A 20,096-nucleotide genomic window follows, 5' to 3' on the forward strand; every position below is an offset into this window, starting at 1 on the left:
TGTTGAATCACAGAGAGTTTTAAACACTGATAAAGTTTTAGAATATGCTAGAAGGAAATCAAAGTAGACGTTTGGACTGTATGGCATTTCAATGAGGGATGTTGAAAATTAAACAACTGTGCCATCAGGTTAAATTTAGTAAATTATGAAAGTATACTGCTGAGCTTTTCTGGCCAACAGTGAGGTAATTTTACTGCACAGAAGAAAAAAAGATTGCACAAGTACTGCAGTTTGGCACCAGAAAATAAATTCAAGAGTGATACATCTTCATATTTTACTAGTCTCTGCATTGCTTCCCAGCAAAGTATTTTCAGAATTGATGTGAATAATCCACAACTTTTACACGGTTTGGCAAGGCGAGGCCTTTGATTTAAAACAATCAGAAGGAAAACAATAAGCAAAGGTGATGACATTTTGATTACAATACTCATAAAAAATGACACACTGAATACTTTGCGAAACAAAGAACCTGGTTTATTACCATTCAACTCCATCCACCACAGATATTACAGAGCAGATTCACAAGTATTAAGCTTTTTTATATAACAGCAGCTGTTTTTTTTCCAACACTCTGTTTCCCAACCCCTTCCCCCCAATCCCCCTGCCTCCAACAAGGGAAAAGCATTACAGGTGCACAAATTTTATTTGGTGTGAAGACTGGCCCCCTCCGATCATTCAGCTGTAATCAGTCTCACTGTGAGGTCTTTTGTTTTTGTATTACTGTAGATTTTGGTACTTTTATTTTGACAGAGCTGCTAATACGATTTACATCCACCTTCATTCACGGCAGGCTCCTCCTTCTCATTTCCAGACAACAGAAGAGATCTGACATTTAGAAGAGGGGGAATCACGACTGTCTACTGTATAAAAATGTACAGTGGCTTTATTGACATACATTCCATAGGTTAAACAGCTGCAAAATAGGAGGCACACCCAGTATTGCACTTCATTAAAAGTTCTGGCTCAAAACATAACCCAGAATATCAAACAAAACTGAAGTGAAGAGTAGCAACTTCGGAATACAGCTATTTTTGAATAGTATCATTATATACAAGATTAGATAAATCGTACACTATTTTCCTCCCAAACATAATATTCTTAACAGTCTTATCCACCCTCTCATCTTTTTTTGTCCGTCAACCCCATGATGCACTTGACAGTGGAGAATACTGTACAAGATTACGAAAAAAGTTTACATACAACAATATTTTAAATTTATAGTTAGGAAGCTGGAAATACGGCCTGTTCCTTATTTTTTAAACCCACGCTGATCCACGGTTGCCTTTAAGCAAATTTATTTCATATTCAATGTTACACTTCAGTGATCAGGAGATGTGCAACGTCTATAGAAGCCGAGGGAATACAACGGCCGCATGCAAACACGTCACAAGTTATTTTCTTTTTTTCTTCTTTTTTAAATTTCTATTGTTCTTTTTTTCATTCAGGTTACTCTGCATCCAAAAGGAGCCACAGCTCGTGTTCGTAGCGGAGCTCGGATACTGATGATGGTAGAAGGGCAGACCTGAGGACTCTTGGCATGAGAGCAGAAACCTGGTCCGGTGTCAAGGGGACTTGACGAATGCAAGAGCCAAGCTTCACGGCTGAACTTTGGCAGCAGCCAGAAATCACAGTAGACAAACTGGTTTTCAGTTAAAGTCTTTTTGTTTTGTTTAGAAGGTGTGGGCATTTCTGCACACCCCACATCCCAGGGCGAACTCCTCCCCTGTTGGTGGGTGGACCACATGCAAAGGGCACTCTGTTCCCTCCAGCTGCTTGCCTTTTGGTCCTGTGATAAAATGAACAAACATAACATCTCACTTACTTTTTTATTAATAGTTTTACCAAGAAGTGGTGAGCAATGATTAGACTTTTTCCAGAAGTGTGTAACCAACAGAATCATTAATCACCTGCAGGACAGTGGGGCAGTTCCTCTTTGGGGACACTGGTCATCCTCTGAAAGTCATCATGGCAGGCGTTGCAGAAGTGTGTGGTGCCAAAGCAGAAGAAAACAGCCACAGAACAGCAGTACCGGCATTTATACTCCAGGAAGTCTGTGCCATGCTTGGAGCACATCTGGTGGAACATAAATAAAACCATCAGGGGCTGGAGTCTAGTTTTACACAGAGAAGCAGCGTTCAAAAGAAACAATGTGACAAGTGAAAACTGTGAGGATTGATACCATTTCAATCCATGCATTTTAGAGACAAAAGACACTTTACACATAAAATCTCAAAGTTTTGACACTTTCCAGGTGGGCTGCATGTGTCAACACAGACTGTTGGATCTGCTCACCAAGAGACTTTTTCCCTGCCATCACCATAAAAAAACATCTGTGTAAACTTTAACCAAGGTAACAGGTAATAGTCTGGAACATTAACCACAACAAGCTAGTGGCGTGAAGGAGTTCATGTTGAGCAAAGTTTCTCTGATTTGTAGTCTTAACTTGAGCCTCAGTTGATCTCAGATATTTTTCACTGTTCCGTTTGTGCAACAGAAACATCCTTAAATATGCTGCAGTGAAATAAACCATAAAACAGTAACCGTTAGAGAAAACTACAACTCCTGCATGTGTTACCCAGCTGGCCCAGGCCTCCCTCACCTAGCCAAACAAAATATATCAAGTAGGCAAGTTTTGCATGGGTTCTTTTTGCTGCTGGGGATTTGCTGATGTTATTTGGGTGCTTTACTACAAGTTTCTCTTGTTGTTGCTTTTGGTTCCATTGCTTTTGTATATACAAACAAAGTATGCCACTTTCCCTGGACAGAGTCTGGCTGGTTGATACTCATTGTTTCCAGTTTTTAAACTAACTAAGCTTAGCTAAGCTAAGCAAAGATCAGCTAAGCTAACCTCCTGTTGATAGAAGATTTATGAGTTTGCAATTTAATAACAGAGACTTGCAAAATTAATTACACATTATAAACGGATATGGGGCATATATAAAAAGGTAAGATGTCTAGGGTTGTACAATATTGATGACAAAATATAATTATTACTGATATATCATCTGTAAATATTGGCCTATATCAGCTATGTATTCAGTGTACTCAGAAAGTTTTCAGACCCCCCCACCGCTTTTGTCTAATTCTGTTATGTTGCAACCTGATGCTACAGTTGATTTTTATTCTCATTAATCTACACCCAGTACCCCATCAAGACAAAGTAAAAACAGAATTTTAGGATTTTTTGCAAATTCATGAAAACTAAAAAACGGAACTCACATTTATAAAAGTATTCAGACCCTTTACAAAAACAATGGAAATTTAGGTCAGGTGCCTGAGATGTTTCTACACCTTGACTGGAGTCCACCTGTGATACATTAAATTAATTGGATATGATTTGGGAAGGCTAACGCCTCTCAATAAAAAGCCGATACTGCATAATAGAGCAAAAACCAAGCCATGAGGTCAAAGGAAGTCTGCAGAGACAGAGACAGGACTGTTGCTAGGCACAGATCTGGGGAAGGCTGCATTGAGGGTTTCCAAGAGCACAGTGGCCTCCATAATTCTCAAATGGAGGAAGTTTGACACAACCAGGGCTCTTCAAAGAACTGGTCACCCAGCTAGACTGAGTAACTGGGGGAGTTGAGCCTTAGTAAGAGAAGTGACCAAGAACCTGTTGGTCAGAACCCTCCACCGATCTGGGTTTATGGCAGGGGGGCTAGACAGAAGCTTCTCCTCAGTACGAAACACATGAAAACCCACTTGGAGTTTGCAAAACTTAATGTGAAAGCCGAGCTGGTTTTCACGTAATATGGTTGGCCCTGGACAGGGTCAATTAACACGGGATTAAAAACACAGATGTCCTGAGGGATTATTACAAATTAAAACTAATCCTGTTTGAGCAGGGCTTATGTCTGTATAATTTTGGGCTGGACTATCAAAACCTACATCAGCTTAAGTGTTTTTCTTTGTTTATTCCCATATCTTAAACTTTCATGTTTTCTAAGGACTGAAGTTTATTTTGTTCATGCTTACACTTAAACAAATGCTTTTAAAGGATTGAATTTTTATGTCTGAATTGCATTTATATATTGGTATGGATATCAGTATTAGCTAAAATTAATTTGTTAACATTGACATACAGGATATTTGCAAAAATTCAACATTATGCATCTCTAATGATGTCCTTTTGTTATTATTTGATAGTTTTTTACAGAACTAATAAATGCATTTTGATTGTTAGCATCACTATCATCTTCTCTTTATTACAAGTATTGCTCCAGTTTTCAATTTTTTTATTTTATTTTCCCTGAAAAAGAATTTGAACCCCACTTGATATACAAATGAATATCTGTGAATAGCTTGTATTATAATTATTACTATGGAAATATAAATTTAAATAATTTGAAAAATTCACCAAGTACGTGTACTGAAAATCTGAAAAAAACAACAACACATTTTTAAAAGGATGACGTGAAAAAATAAGTGCCAAAAAGAAACTATGATGTGGGAATCAAAGAGATGCAAAAGCCAAAATGAAGTATGGTTATTCCAGATTATAAGTTAGCATACAGATATGAGAGCAGATGCAATTACTCTACTTTAAAAAGTCAATCTTTTCCTTTAAATATGCCACCAGGATTGTCACATGGACTGTTGACCCACCTGAGCCCTGGAGACATCTGAGCATGCTCCACAGATCAGCTCACTGGGGTCGTAGTCGTCTCCCTGTCCTGCTTCAGCATCACAGCGAGCCTCTCCTCCAAAGTAAGCCTGAAAATACGGGTAAACATTAACTCTGACTGTTTTAACACCATTTGAATAACTTAAGTTTATGCTGTACCTTCTTGCACTTGTAGCAGACATAGTATGCATATCTGTTCATGGCAAAGCCTGCAGGGTCGTTATGAAAACGAGCGCCTGGAGTCGTTATCGCCTCACTCTTATGCAGACCCTCATACTCCAGCCTCATCAGAGCCTTCCTCCTCACATCCTCATACAGCTCCTTGATGGGATCTAGAAGGTCCTTTATCACTGAGTGATTGATTTTGTTCTGGGGTAAACACACAATTAAAAATAAACAAATCAGCCTGAGATGACAAACGTTTTTCTTGGGAGTTTTTGTGCATGTGAAGGCGTGTCGCAGTGATGAGAGTGAACAAAGCGGTCAAAGCATGCACACACTCAAAGTAAACTGAGCTCAATCAGCTTCAGGGTGTGGTGGAAAACTGTTTCAATGTCTTTGTTGTCTGTTAATCTTTTCAGCCGGAGCAGCTCAGGTAACGTCTCGTACCTTGCAAATGGGACACAGCATGAACCCAAACGTGATTCTGGGCCCGAGCCAGCGGTTCTCAAGAACACGACGAGTACACTGAAGGTGGAACACGTGAGTGCAGTCCAGCTAGGAATGGAGACAGAGTTATAACATTAAATAAAACAAAGACACTGGAAATATTCCAGCTGAAAATAATAAGCTGTATTTTGAGCTACCTGTACTGCAGGAGCAGCAGACAGAGCCTCTGTGAAGCAGATCATACACATGTCATCTGCATCCTGTTTCAGACAGCCAGTGTTTTTGTCACAGCCGTGTAAACATGGCAGGCAGGTCTCCTCGTTCTTCACTCCTCCACAGGGGTGTCCACAGGGATGAGTTTTACTGCAGGCCAGTTTAGCATACTCCTAAAGTAGAAAACATTAGAGGAACTGGTGAGGCTAACTAAGTACATAACTCGTTAAATACTGTACTCTACTTTGCTATGCATTTCTATATTGTCTAATATGTATCTTGTGTAGGTACACTATATGAACAAAAGTATTTAGCCACACATGTTGATTATTGAGTTCAGGGGTTTCAATAAGACCTGTTGCCACATGTGTATAAATCAGCATCTAGCCATGCAGTCTCCATTTGCAAACATTTGTGGGTCTAAATGGGTCCTTCTGAAGAGCTCAGTGACTTCAAATGTGGTACTGTGATAGATGCCATCTTTGCAGTAAGACTGTTTGTAAAATTTCATCCCTGCTGGATATTCCAGTCAACTGTAAGTAATGTTATTTGAAAGTGGAAGCTTTTAGGAACAACAGCAACTCAGCCACAAAGCAGAAGCCCCCCAAAAAAATCACAGAGCAGAGCAGGGTCAGCGACTGCTAAGGAACTGTGCAATGGGGGCTTCATGTAATGGGTTTCCATGGCTGAGCAGCTGCATGCAAGCCTCACATCACCAAGTCTAATGCCAAGCATTGGAGGGAGTGGTGTAAAGCACAGCAACACTGGACTGCGGAGTGTGGAGTGGAGTGACAAATCATGCTATTCTGTTTGGCAGTCAGATGGGTTAGTCTGGGTGTGGCAGGTACTTGAAGAACATTACCTGCCTAACTGCATTGTGCCACCTGTGAGGTTTGATGCAGCAGGGATGATGGTATGAGGCTGTCTCCCAGAGTTTGGGCTATGCCCCTTATCTCCAGTGACAAACCAACCTTTATGCATCAGCATGCCAAGATACTTGCAATGCAATGCTTCCAACTTTTTGGCAACAGTTTGGGGAAAGCCCTTTTCTATTCCAGCATGACTGTGCCCCAGTGCACAAAGCATGTACTATAAAGACATGGTTTGATGAGTTCAGTGTGGAAGAACTCAACTGGCCTGCACAGAGCCTGGCCTCAACCCCATTGAGCACCTCTGGGATGAACTGGAACAGAGATCGCAAGCCAGGCCTTTTCGTCCAACATCAGTGCCTGACCTTATAAATGCTCTACAGAATAAATGAGCACAAATTCCAACTGAAACACACCAAAATATTGTGGGAAGCCTTACAAGAAGAGAGGAAGCTGCTATAGCTGCAACAGGGGTCCAACTCAATATTAAAGTACATGCATTTGAATACAATATCATTTATTTCCCTTTTAGTGTAATGGTTAGGCAGCCAAATACTTTTGTCCATATAATGTATGTGTTCAGTGTCAAAGTAGGTGAAAAGGTCTCATCAACAGTCTGCAAAGTCAACATTGCACTATTGTTTCAGAGGAAATCCAGAAAGATAAGGGTTTGAAGAAAACAAATATTTAACATCTTAAAGCTACAGTGTTGTCAGAATATGGTGCTGGGAGGTTTACTAACTTTCTTACTGGCAGAACTAGAGGTTTTTGAGATAGAGGGTGTTCCCTCTGAGGTACAACAGTTACAAAAAGGAATCCCTCAAGGTTCAGTTGTAGGACCACTATTATTATTACTCTATCGCCTTGGCCTGATAGATTATTAAGTACCTGGCAGTCTGGGTCTGAGCAGACGCTGCCTACTGCAGACAACTCTGTTCCATTTCTTGTACCACAGAATCTGCAGGCGTCAGAACTGCTGGAGGCTGGTTTACCTGAAAGAATAAATGAGAAGTGTCAGAGCAAAAGGAGGAAGCAATGAAGAAATTCTGGAGATAAGATTGGCATCACTATTTATGCAACTGCACAATTTGCAGAAGTTGTGTCGTAAAACCCCTTGTCAAATATATATCTATGATATGTTGTTTCACCATATTACTGTACCTGTGTGCTCTCTGAACTCCACCATTGCCTTCATAGTCTTTGAGTCAGCCAGAGCCATGAGCCAAAAGAGTTTTGTCCTCCCGCAGCCTTCATGGAGATCCACCTTTATGGCCTCCTCTTCCTCCTTGAACACCTGAAAGTGGCCACAAAGTTAGTATTAACACAAAATAATCCCTTCATAATCATTTCACTAACTGTTTGACATTATTCCACTAATGAGCAGTTAATACTAGAAGAGGGTTCATTAAAAATGACTGAATGGGGGGTCTTGACCGACATTTACCTGTCTCTGGTGGGAGCGTGTGCGTCTGTGCAGGTGGAGAAAGCGGTCGCAGTCGGTGCAGAGGTTGCCGCACATGTTGCACAGGATGATGGCTGCTGTCTCGCCGTCATCATGGTTGTCACACATCGGCTGTGGACAGAAGAAAAGAAATTAATCATTTCATTTTCACATGTTGAAGATCTTATACTGAAAGAGCTCTCACCATCTGCTTCTGCTGTCCGTCTTTGCCCATCCAGCGACCAGAGGATAACCTGTCCACATGATCCTGATCCAGTACGCACAGTGAGGCTAAGGCCAGCCACAGCTACAAAACAGAACAGGGTACATTATATCATCATGTATAAATGTAGACAAAAGCTCTTGTGCTTGATTTGAACTAACTGCATACCCTTGTGGTGGCGATGCAGCGTACAGGAGATCGATGCTCCTCCTCCATTTTGGTCAGCGCTATGATGGTCTCAGCGATTGCATTTTTGGTGACTCTGGACCAAGCATCCGAAAGGTGTCCCTGAAAACCAAAATTTAACATAAAAAATCATACTCCATTTCTTTTTCAGCTTGTGGAAAGATAAAAAAGGATGGACATCATTGACAAGAACTTACAGCTGCCATGTCTTTAACCAACTTTATGATGATCTCTGCAATCTGAGGAGGAGTTGATCCTTTCATCCACCAGTGGCTCTCCCCTCTGCGGATGTAACTGAGAACGACAGAAAAAGGGAGTTGTGATTTAATGACATCTCTTAAAAAAGCTGAAATCTTGGAGGCAGAATCTAACTCACCTGGAGTTGAAGATCATGGGCAGAGTGACGGTAGTGACTCCTTTCCCTGCAGCCATGCCGGCTGTGCCAGATATAGTGGTGCCTTTGGCTTTGAGCTGCACAGTGAGGGCTTTGGCGATGCAGCCCAGGAACATGTCCAGGATGCAGAGCTTGTTCCAGTCGCCCTTTTCTGTAGAGTGGATGATGTCACTGATGTCTGCTGGTGGCAGCGCCTTCACTCCGATGATGCTGGCGAGTCGAACAGGTGTGACCTCTGGAAGGACACGTCTGAGCAGTGATGTGACCTGTGGGGAGGTGAGAATAAATGATAAGAAACCAGAACAAATAGTTTCATCATTACAGAGTGAATACAGAAAAGCTGACTGTTTGGGTGTATTCTCTTTAGCCTCCACAAGAAAAGTTGATGGTTAAAAGTGTCTCAAGTTGAGCAGTGACAATGGCTGATATCCTGGGTGAGGGGAGCAACATAAAGGCAGAGTAGAGCAGTGCTGTAGATGAGCGCTACAATCATGAAAACCCAGAGTACGATGTCACTGGGAACCTGCTAGCCAAGGCTCTGTGGATGGTGGACATGTTTGAGTGCTGATAATTTTGATTTGATTGATTATTTTAAAAATTTTTATAAACTTTAGGGCAAAGGCAGCTATTCAATTTAAAGCCAAAAGTTTCGGCTTTTTAAAGTTTTTTATTTCATGTCTCTATGTTTTACCTGGCTGAGATATAAGGATTTTCATATACGCTTATATTCTGTGCAGTTTTCAAAGAACCCACAGTTTTTCCAGATGTTTTTAATAAAAACATTGATTTTAGAAACTTGACTTTTGGCAGCCGTAGGTTTAAATGGGCTCAAAGTTTCTGGCATTGTATAAATATTATTTTGTATTGGGAAGAAGTATGAAAAGGAATGAAAGGAAGATTAGGATGTAAACTTGTCATGGCTTTTGAGGTGATGTATTTGGGTAATCTAACAAAGAAAACATAAAGACTAAAGATAGAGACTTGGTTGAAATACTTCTAGAGGCATCAAAGAAGGCTATTACAAGAAAATGGTGGAAGGAGAACCCCCCATGGTTGGACATTGTGGAAGGGCTACATGATATTGAGCAATTTACACATGCTTTACAGCTTCAAAAAGATTCAAGCTCTTGAAAATGGAGAAAGTGGACTGACTTTGAATTCCTTAACAGAACATAAAGAGAATGGACTATCATAATAGAGGCTAAATGGACTACTGTTTATGATACTGAGATTTGTAGTCTGTTTTTTTTGTTGTTACTGGAAACAAAAAAAGAAGACTAGAATAAAATAGAAGTTAAAAAATGGTCTGAAAGTATGTGTTACATGTAAATAACCTTAAATAAATAGGTTTTGCTAGCCAAAACTGGCCAAGCAGTTCATATGCAAGCCCCATGTATGGATGATATAGTCCTCAAAGCCAGCAGCCTGAGTTTGACAATCAGCTCCTTTCAGCATGTCATTCCCCATTCTCTCCCCTGTTTCTAACTCTATTCACTGTTCTGTCTAGATTGGGAAATAAACCCCCCAAAGTCTTAGTAAATATATGAAGGATTTCATAAAGAAATAAAGAACAAGCCAAAAGGTCTTTGCACACAGGCTGTTTTTTGTGTGCTATTCTCTCTGCTTTTTTGGCTCTGAAATCCAAGAAAAACAAAAAAAACAAACTTTACACACTCAAACAATACACACTGAGTCTGATGGGTCAATTCACTGAGAAATTTCACAGTATGAGATAAAATTTTTCTTATTGCAACTTGTTAACAAAACCTCTTTGCTATATGAATGTGAGCACAAAATTTTTGCCTTTACTTATGGTGTTCCATGGTTGATATCCTCATTATGCATGGGAAAATCACAGTGTTTAAGGGGAGAGAGATACCCTTGGCATGCACAAAAGGCCACCACACCAATAATCTGTTTGTGTATGGAGAGAAAAGTTAACCAGAACTTAAATTCCTCATATATATTAACAAACCAGGCCAAAAAAGCTGATTCAGCTGTAAAAAAATATATCAATGACACATATTGCTGTTGTAACTTACTTTGTGCTGATTTGTAACACTATTGCACGTGCCATGAAAATGACTAAGCATTCTGGCATCCCTTAATTATGTGTCAGTGAATACTACAAGTGGCCAAGCCCAACAGTTCAAAGTCCCATCACACGAAAACACAACAATCGGCATCCATGTAAAGATGTTTCTGCAATAAATAAATGAATGAATAAATATGAAGGCGGGTAGATTTTAAAACCTTGCCCACCTATTGATCAAACATGTTTATTGTAGTATGTTAAGGGTATTCTGTTTGCAGTAGCACTAAAGCTCAGCATTTTGATCAGTGGATTCATGTTTTTTTATGCATCAGGTCTGAGTTTATGTCGTAATTTTCTACAACATAGTAACAAGGCACACCCCTCAAAAAAGCAGACTTCAATACTGCAAGGATGTAAAACATCAAAACCCTAAAATATTTATCAAATCAGCTCATAAAGTAAGTAGTAAGTAAAGGAATCCCAATACTCATGTTGCATCAAATTGTTTTGTTTAAATGAAAGCTCCACAGAGTGCATTCAAACACCAAACTACTCCTCTAAAAGTGTGCATGCTCTCGCCCACCTGTCTCTGTACTCTCGGAGAAGCCGTGTGCAGCAGAGAAAACAGGTCTTGCATAAGCGTCAGCTGTTGAGCGAGGTACTGGCGGCCCACGTTGGAGCCGCTCAGGGCCAGAACCATGGATAAGAGTTCAAAGCAGTAGGCATCTGAGGAGGCGTCATCGTCACTGGGCTGGGAGTTAGCATTCTCTTTGCTGGAGATGGCATGCTCCCACTCCTCCCTCACACGCGTGGCCTCCATGCGGATGGCCTGGACAATGTGCGCACACACCTGGAAAAAGAAAACACAAATTAGGTCAAAGGGAAGAGATTCTAAAACTTTCTTCTGTTGAATGGTTTGAGGAAATGAGTGTTTACCTGTTTTTGGAGGTTGGTCAGTTTGCTTCTGCTGAAAATGATTCCAACCATGTGCTCCTTGAGGTCTGCATCAGATGGAACCTGTTTTAAAAAGTGTGAAAGTTGGAAAGATTAGTTTAAGTTTGAGGAAATGCCTAATAAATTGGTTAAACAGTGTATTTGTCTACACCAGACTACAGACCTTGTCTTCTCCCTCGGGTGATGACAGCAGGTTTTTCTCTTCCTGCTCTGGTGTTGGCTCTGCATCTCCACAGATGAGTTTTCCAAAGACCTTAATGTAGAAAACAAAAGGAGAAACACCTCAGTTTCCTAGATACGCCAGTCATTTACAAACTGTTGTGGAGCAACACAGGAAGAACAGTATTGACCTTCTGCATATGTCATCATAATGTCTGTCCTGTCCCTGCCCAGACAGTACAGGCGACATGTTACTTACTGGATGCCAGGCCTACCTACAGAATTGGTTGGACCCCTGAAAAACCCAGAGAACGCAGCCTTCCCAGTTATGATTTATAGCGCTGGTGCTAGCATCCTGGCTAACAGTTACATCATTTTGGAGCTAAAAAGGGTGTCAATTTAAAATTGGGTCTGATGTTTAAATTATTTAATCATGCCACATTTTAAACTCTTTTCATCGTTTTTTTCAACCCGTATTTGCCACTTCCAACCCATTTCTACACTTTTTGCCACTTTTAACCTGTTTTACCCATTTCTGCCACTTTTAACACATTTTTGCCTACTTCTGCAACTTAACTTTTCACCCAACTGTGCCACTTTGACCAACTTTTTACTACTAATAAAACATCTATTTTTGCCGATTTTAAACATTTCTTGTTTGACTTAAAAGAACTTTTAACCCATTTTCAATACTTTTGCTACCTTTGACCCTTATCATTTTTTGCCACTTTCAGCCCATTTTAACCTTCTTTTGTCATTTATCAACCATTTTTGCCACTTATTGCCACAATTAACCTATTTTCCCCACTTTTAACCCATTTTAGCCACCTTTAACCCATTTACCAATTTATGCCACTTTTAACCTCTTTTTGCCATTTATTTTGCCGCAGTTTTTCTCCCACTTTTAACCCATTTTTGGCACTTGTCGCCCAGGGCCCCAGAAAGCTTCCCACTCTATCCCCCCTTGTGGGTGACCTTGTTGGATGCCAGTAACAGATAAATTCTTCTGTCCTCAAATTCCCCACAGTAACCATTAATCTACATATTTTTCTATAGTTATCTTCTAATGTACAGTGGGGAGTACTAAGAGACTAATTTAGCCTTCTAATGTCTGCCAAAAGACATGGAAAGAGGACAGAAGTACAACAAACAGTGTAGTGCACATTTAGTACAAGGAAAGTTTGGAAAGATGGGCTTAAACTTACTATTGCTAGCTGGTGTGAAAGTTTAAAACAAGACCCTGTTTACCACTGACACTCAACAAAATGAGATGTTTGAGACAGAGAGTACTTGTGATTAAGTGATCCATTAAATGCATGTCTGATAAGTCTATTTGACATTTCCATGAACTAGTAAACAAAGAGAGAATTCATGAGGACAGCTAGGAAGGCACCAAGACTTTTGTATGCTGCCTGTGTACAGAGAAACACTGTTTACCATGTGATGAAAGAAACCTCTGGAGTGAAATTTGGCAAGCTTGCAGCTTTGACTACATCCGTAAAGATCCCTCAGGGTATCAAGTATAGAGCCTCGTTCAGTCCAGCCTTTGCAAGTTTCTCAAGTTTTTCTGTTTGTAAGTGCCTGACAAGAGTCACTGATCCTAATGTCAACATTGATACTTCTGCTGTCCACTGTATTGAGGATGTTATAGCAGTCACGTGATTGCAAAAGTTGATTGTACTATAAGTTTACATACCTGTGATGTGATAAGGCGAAACACTCGGAGAGTCTCAGCTTCACAGTTCTTCTGCTGGGCCATGCTTGCTGATATCTGTCCCGGTATCTTAATGCTGTCGCCCTCTTTCCAGCCTAGGACCTTCACCTGGCGTACCCTCAGGGTGTTCTCCGGGCCTTTCAGTTCCACCTTGATGACATGATGATCCCCTCCGGGAAGCTCACTCGTCACCCAACCCATGTGACGTGAGTCAAGGTCAACCTTGGATGAAAAAGGGACAAGGATGTTCAAAGTGTTCTGCCACATGTGCATGTAATGCTGGATTAAGCAAACATACAATAACAACCCTCTAATTGAATACATCATCTCATACTTCAAAGAGAAAGTTTCATATAGAAGAAAAGCGAGACTACATGGAGAGGCCGGGCATGTTTTGATGCAAGTGAATCAGATGTGGTTTGCTCTAAATACCCCCTTTAAACTTCAACATCATTCATTAAAGCACAAAATGAACTAGTTATGTTAAGGGACAATACCTGTTTGATTCTGCAGAGGTCCTCTATTGCTTTTCCACATAGGAATGTTACTGAAGTGACTTTGTTCTGTAGATGAAAAACATCATAGAAGTTTACTGAAAAAGCCCTACATGAATACATAATAACGCATTTATTACCAACAGCTTTATCCCCCAAACACTAACGATAAATGGCAGGTTTTGATTTTCACTTCCTTACCCCGATGTCTCTGGAGTTGTCCACATGCACAGACACATTGGAGGCGTTTATTCCTTTCACACAGCTAATGGTGATGCTCTTAGTTTTGTTTTTGTCCTCATCTCCAGATTCCCAGAAGGTCTCTGTGGAGCCATCCGTGAGGCTGCCAATCATTGCAGGACGACTGGAAGTTTTGATGTCCACCACGCTGGTCAGATCCTTCAAACATGTCACCAGGCAAAGATCCTGTAATCACACACAGATATGTCAGGTAAATATCTAGCACAAACATAGATACAAACATTTACTGCAGCTTTGTGAGGATGAACTATTACATGGGCTGACTTGTAGGTAAATAAATGGCTACTTGCCTGGCTCATTGCCTCGTATCCTGACTGCACACTGATGTTGAAGCTCTCCTCACTGTCTCCATCATCCGATTTGGACAAGATGTTGTTGATATGGTGGAAAACGTTGCTCTGGTGGAGGAACTGGTGGTCAGACTGCTTGAACTTGAGACTCCAGCACCTAGAGGAAAAATTCATCAAGATAATGTTTTATATTATTGGCATAAACCTTAGGGAAAAAGAAATCCAAAAGAGGTAGGGATAATATCAAATAACATGCAAATGATTGATGTTTGAGGGGAAACATATCAAGAATATTTCCTAAAATTTAAAAAAGAAGGCTAAATGTTGCAAAATTGTTCTAACTTTGTATCACAAATCATTTTCATTTTACTTTATGATAGTATAACCTATTTTCTGCTTCAAAATCTTAACAGTTCAGAATATATTTTTTACTTTGGTTAAATTTATCATAAAATCCAGTTGTAAGACCCACGTTTAATGTCAAATTTTTTCATCTAAAAAGTTGCCTGCCCACTATTCAAAGGTGCCACTAGTATGCCAATGTAAAATGCTGAGACATGCCATGTCATGACCACATTTGCTGCTACCACATTGCACAAGATCTAACACAACTGAAAATTTACCCCCATTTATTATGTACTGCAAGTGGCTTCTTTACAGCTTTCAATGTAGTAAGAAACATTGCAATATAGACCAAAAACAGACTGTGATTTATATGCTGGTGTGTATTGGTAAATACAAAGGGCTTGAAAGTGATTATTTATTTATTTATCCATTTATTTGTCAGGGACAATACATAAGCATTGCTGCATTTCGTAACAGTGCAACCAATGCAATGTATAAAAGACTTCTAGCCATGGCTAATTTGCAGTCCTTGTCCCTGCTTAGGCTTTTAAGAGTGGTGTTGCAGTCAGAGTGAGACACTGCAGTTCCAGCATCTGAGTGGTAAAAACCACACTTCGTAGGGAGAAAGCTGTAAGAGTTTTTAATTCAGCTGAAAAGTGCCATCTTTTAAATAATTCTGATGTTCACTATGGGCAGTTTCAACCCTCAGCTGATGGAATATGTTTAATGAAATTCTGGAGTCGTTATATTACACTAATAAAGCCAGAAGTCGAAGCTGTGCTGTCCACAGTCTGAGCCTCATATCACAAGAACCTACAAGTATTCAGTTAGTGATAAATATTATCTGAACCCCACTCTTTTCTCCCTCCATGTTTTCCCATAAAGGGAAATTCACACCATAAATTTCAGCAGATCAACTTGACAGTCAAATAATAAGGTGACAATGTATCTAAGGACAATTGATTATGTTTTTATAGCTATACATATAAACCCTGCAATGTCTGATTAATACCACTGGCTTATGGGAAAAAAAATTTGTTCTATATTCCATTAATATTGATCACAGATTTAATATGGAGGCCTGTAAGTAAATTAACCTGACTTTTGTTTGGTCAAGTAAGTTGTTTCCATGTAGAGTATTTTGCCACTATAATATGTAAGTTAAAAGCCCAACGGGTTGATGACAGTTTTACAGGTAATGAAATTAAACTGACTCAAAAAAGACAGCCGGGGCAGGTTGAGCTAATTTTTAAATACTCCCTGACTTTATAGAAACAAATTTAACAACCACAGACACGTTTTTATATATAAGCTAAAGTCAAACTAAGTCAAAGTCAAACCTGAGCGCCATCTGCTGAAGTGAGCTCCCACTAGGAAGTGACATCATGAGGTCAGAGATTGTCTGAAGGAGGCGGTGGAAGGTGTGAGGGAGAGGATGAGCTGCCTCCCCAGCAATAACAATGTCTGAAAGAGGATGTTCACAGACCCCAAGGTCTCTTTCCTATAGAACAAAAAGTGTAATAATTAATAACTCAAAGAATCAATAACAAGGAAAAAGTAAGACTTCTGTAGGACTTTTCCCTACTCTGTACCTGTTCAACAACTTCTTTGTTCCCCTTGTTCTCATCTTCTTCCTCATCCTCTGGTTCAAAGGGTGATGGGGTGAGAGATGCTACAAAATGCCAAAGAATGTCGTGCAGGGAGGTCGTTTGGATCACATTACACAGCAGCCAGTTGAATGCCTGACAGAGAAACAGAAAAAAAAAACAATCACACAAGTTGCTTTCTTAGCTATGCAAAAACAACACTAGAATCCAAGGTAGGCCTATAAGCTGTGCAAACATATTCAAATGATTATCAAACAGTATGCTGCACACTAACTGCTGCACAAATAGCAAGAACAAGTATGAGATCTGAGATCTGAGTACCTCCATGGCAAAAACCCTGCAGGCAGACTTTCTCAGTGCATGCCTCATGGCCACCTCCAGGCCCTCCAGGTCATGGTGCTGGATAACAAAAGCAAGAACAGGCCACTGGAAGTTCCTCTCCCCTTTACTGAGGGAGCCATGAGCTGAGATCAGCCTGGAGAGCTCAGGAGACGGATGCCGAAGAAGTGAAGACCCCACCTCTGTGTTAAGAGAGCAGGTTTCAGTTGCAAATAAAACTCTTACTTTTTATTTCAGTATCCCTCCTGATATCATGACATGCAATAATTACCTGCATCCCCACTGTGCACCCTGCGTCTGGGCACAGCTTTGACCCGGGCTGGTGATGGTGAGTGTTGCTTGTCGTACTCCGATGCTACGACGGAGTAAGACCGCTGGAATACTGTGCGCTTAGCCGTGTCGCTGTCTGTGATGGGACTGGTCTCCAGACTGAAAGACAGTCAGTAAATGCAAAAACAGACTCTTATTGTTTAGCCCAGCAACAATAAAGCTTCAAATCTGCAGAGTTTTATCATGACCTTGGATCAAAGCCTTTCACTTTTATTGTCAAAATTTAAAAACAATTAACTGACAAAACAATGCGACCTTATTTGAGGGAACCACTGAGGAAACTTTTGTCAAAAAAGACAAAAAAACAAACATAATTTGTCAGAATACCTGCAATAAAAGAGTCACAGCTTTAATTTAACTCTTTGTGTGATCAGCAACAAGAAAAATAGATTTAATCAAAATCATAGTACTAAGAAGTGTTACCTAGGAGGCATTGATTTCATGTTGCTCTCTGGTTCCTCAAACACATTAGGACAGGCATCAGGGGTGACTGAAATATAGGGCGCAGGAACAGATGTTGAGCGCAAATACCTCATCTCATCTTGGAAGAGGTTATCATCCTGGTAAGCCCCGAAGTTCTCAGTGTGTTGCCTGAGGGATGAGATCAAAGACTCGTTATTCAGGCAACGTGTTTCTGCAGAGTTTACTGATCTGTAAAAGTAAATCCTGTCATCAACTGTTCACTACCTTGCTAGTGTCTGAAGGTAGAGGCACCCCATTTTGTTCGGGATCTCGTCCGACACGCCCTCCTTGAGGCTGGGGAGCAGCTGGGAGTGCAGGGGCCGGGGAGGGTGATGGCAAAGCATGCTTGGTTCAGCAGCACTGCTGAGGGAGAGCAGGAACAGAGCGTTGGCTCGGATCACTTGATGGGCTTCCATGGTGGGCAGCGCTCTTGGAGTCTTCACCTGCAGAGGCTTCTTTCTGGATTGCTTCACCTGGAAAAGAAACTACAAGTCAGTATCTTGTAAAACGCTGAAGAGAAAAGGGAAAAAACACACAGAAACAAGCATGGAAGCCTTCTGTATGAGGGGCTGTATACGTCATTATTCATTCTGGTCCATTCACGCTCATATATTCTACTTACACAAGCATATAGTGGTCTCCCTTTCAAAGACACATACAAATATTCTTATTTCATATATGTATATTCCTCTTTTACATAATTATTAACATCAGGTGTCCAAAATGTATGACTACATTGACCTAAAAGTAAAAGGGTTCATCCCCCTTCACAAACCTGAAAAAGTGGGGTGATATATTTGTGGTCTAGAAATGATAATGCCAATATACATCTACTGCAATAAAAAGTACTCCAACACCTCCTGATTGGGCTTGGGACTCACACTGGGTCTTGATCACACCCGGGGCCAACCTGGCAGAGAGATCCTAGTGTTTTGAAGGCTAAACTCTCTCTGCCCAAGACAGTCTGGCTTTAGACTGTTCATCCCTGACCTGACGGCCGCTCTCATGACAGTATCATATCATCTGATATGCCTTATATCTGAGAATGAGAATAAACCCTAAAACTGTCAACGTAATTTTGGATTCAGCTTCCTTTAAGGGTTAGGTTAGGGGTTAGGTAACAGTTAGGATACTAAAAGTTAAAAGTTAAAAAACTATCCTGAGGAATCTAATCAAAAATGTAAAGAGGAAAAAAAAGCTAAAAAAACATACATTTTCATGCAGCAAGTGTATCTTATGTAGCTGTTAGCTGTGTAAGCTAGATAGATAACTACATAGCTAAAGCTAAGCTCACAAAGTAGCTATGTATCTAGTAGCTAAGTTATCTTTAGCTAAGTTTGCTTAAGCTCACAATGCTAAAGTAAACTTAGATAACTTGAATCTACAGAGTTAATGAAGCTACATAGCTAAAGCCAAGCTCACAAAGCAGCTATCTAAGCTATGCTGATACATTATCTACATATGTACATTTGCTTGTCTATACACAATTTGATCCCAGATTAGACCTCTGACTTTTCTCTCACTTTTCCTCATGAAATGTTGCTTAGTCTGTAATGTTTGCATTGTGTTTTTTCCATGAATGTAACTGAATTACTTTCCTATGAATAGAGTTTAATTAAAAAAACAAAAACATCTAAAAGTGGAAGTACGATGTACCACTTTATGCACTTTCTTTCTGAGATATATGGTGTCTCAGATGAACTGTCCTTGTGTGAGAGTGGCCGTCAGAAATGAACAGTCTGCAGCCAGACCCCACTCACTATGCTAGGCCTAACACTACAGATAATTGAGTCCTGAACAGACAAAGTCCCTTATCTGTAGCACAAATGCGCCATTAGTGATTGAGAGGAGCTGTCACTCACAGCTGCAGTGCCAAGGAGAGATATGGTAATCATCTCAAGTGAAATGGCTCAAAAGTAGGTAGAGTTAATACAACTAAGAGGGAGTTATGATTTAGTTTTAAGGTAATAGTTGTAGCTTTTTTTATCCATAAAATATTGCCATCTGAGATTATAAACTGCTGGATAAACTGCACTTGCTCTATACTGCAGACAAGTACTCTGGAAATCAGAAAGTAGGGCATCTTACCATGAATGTAAGGACAAACGTGAAGGAGCCATGAGGGAACAGTCTTAAAATGGTAGTCGTGTTAGCCAGGAAGGAGAGCAAGGTGGTACACACCATGAGCATTAAGGAGATATTTACTGATTGTGAAAGAACTGATTGGCCTGACCCTCTTATATACAAGTATCCCTTCTGTACTCCATACACTGTATATGGGGCGAAATAAACATGTTAGATGGCTCAAGTGAATTATGGCATGTGTGGCCTCTCATACTCATGGCAATATAATACCTTTTCCCTGGCTGCAGTCTGTTTCTCTCTCAGGTATTTCTCCCGACAGCGATCACAAACCAGGTACCAGGTGCTTCCTCCAATGCCTCCATCTCCACAGTTTCCTGCCCAGCCACCACAGAAGTGACCAATGCTGTTGTAGCCCTGGCCTCCAGCGTAGCGACCACAACCTGACAGAGAAATACCAAAGAA

At 40.5% G+C, this 20,096-nt stretch overlaps 1 protein-coding gene across 18 annotated transcripts in view; it reads right to left on the reverse strand.

Moving 5' to 3' along the window:
* Positions 1-496: 496 nt before the first annotated feature.
* mycbp2 (MYC binding protein 2) overlaps positions 497-20,096 on the reverse strand; it is a 112,540-nt gene continuing 92,940 nt past the window's right edge. For 13 of the 18 annotated variants that reach the window (XM_041806818.1, XM_041806810.1, XM_041806813.1 and 10 more), the window contains 27 exons: positions 19,905-20,074; positions 17,775-18,022; positions 17,511-17,678; positions 17,029-17,198; positions 16,740-16,939; positions 16,404-16,553; positions 16,152-16,312; positions 14,467-14,623; positions 14,117-14,341; positions 13,919-13,984; positions 13,404-13,643; positions 11,712-11,801; positions 11,531-11,611; positions 11,178-11,444; positions 8,542-8,825; positions 8,363-8,459; positions 8,148-8,267; positions 7,962-8,063; positions 7,760-7,888; positions 7,477-7,609; positions 7,204-7,307; positions 5,431-5,619; positions 5,234-5,341; positions 4,784-4,993; positions 4,606-4,713; positions 1,908-2,073; positions 497-1,786 (listed from right to left, as the gene is read on the reverse strand). In XM_041806818.1, the coding sequence (XP_041662752.1) occupies positions 1,671-1,786; positions 1,908-2,073; positions 4,606-4,713; positions 4,784-4,993; positions 5,234-5,341; positions 5,431-5,619; positions 7,204-7,307; positions 7,477-7,609; positions 7,760-7,888; positions 7,962-8,063; positions 8,148-8,267; positions 8,363-8,459; positions 8,542-8,825; positions 11,178-11,444; positions 11,531-11,611; positions 11,712-11,801; positions 13,404-13,643; positions 13,919-13,984; positions 14,117-14,341; positions 14,467-14,623; positions 16,152-16,312; positions 16,404-16,553; positions 16,740-16,939; positions 17,029-17,198; positions 17,511-17,678; positions 17,775-18,022; positions 19,905-20,074 (4,259 nt within the window). In that variant the 3' untranslated portion in view covers positions 497-1,670. The remainder of the gene's footprint in view (positions 1,787-1,907; positions 2,074-4,605; positions 4,714-4,783; positions 4,994-5,233; positions 5,342-5,430; positions 5,620-7,203; positions 7,308-7,476; positions 7,610-7,759; positions 7,889-7,961; positions 8,064-8,147; positions 8,268-8,362; positions 8,460-8,541; positions 8,826-11,177; positions 11,445-11,530; positions 11,612-11,711; positions 11,802-13,403; positions 13,644-13,918; positions 13,985-14,116; positions 14,342-14,466; positions 14,624-16,151; positions 16,313-16,403; positions 16,554-16,739; positions 16,940-17,028; positions 17,199-17,510; positions 17,679-17,774; positions 18,023-19,904; positions 20,075-20,096) is intronic. The other 5 variants (XM_041806821.1, XM_041806817.1, XM_041806805.1 and 2 more) reach the window with 3 other exon arrangements.

This window comes from Cheilinus undulatus, linkage group 15, assembly GCF_018320785.1.
Source record: "Cheilinus undulatus linkage group 15, ASM1832078v1, whole genome shotgun sequence".
Classification (NCBI taxonomy): Eukaryota; Metazoa; Chordata; class Actinopteri; order Labriformes; family Labridae; genus Cheilinus; species Cheilinus undulatus.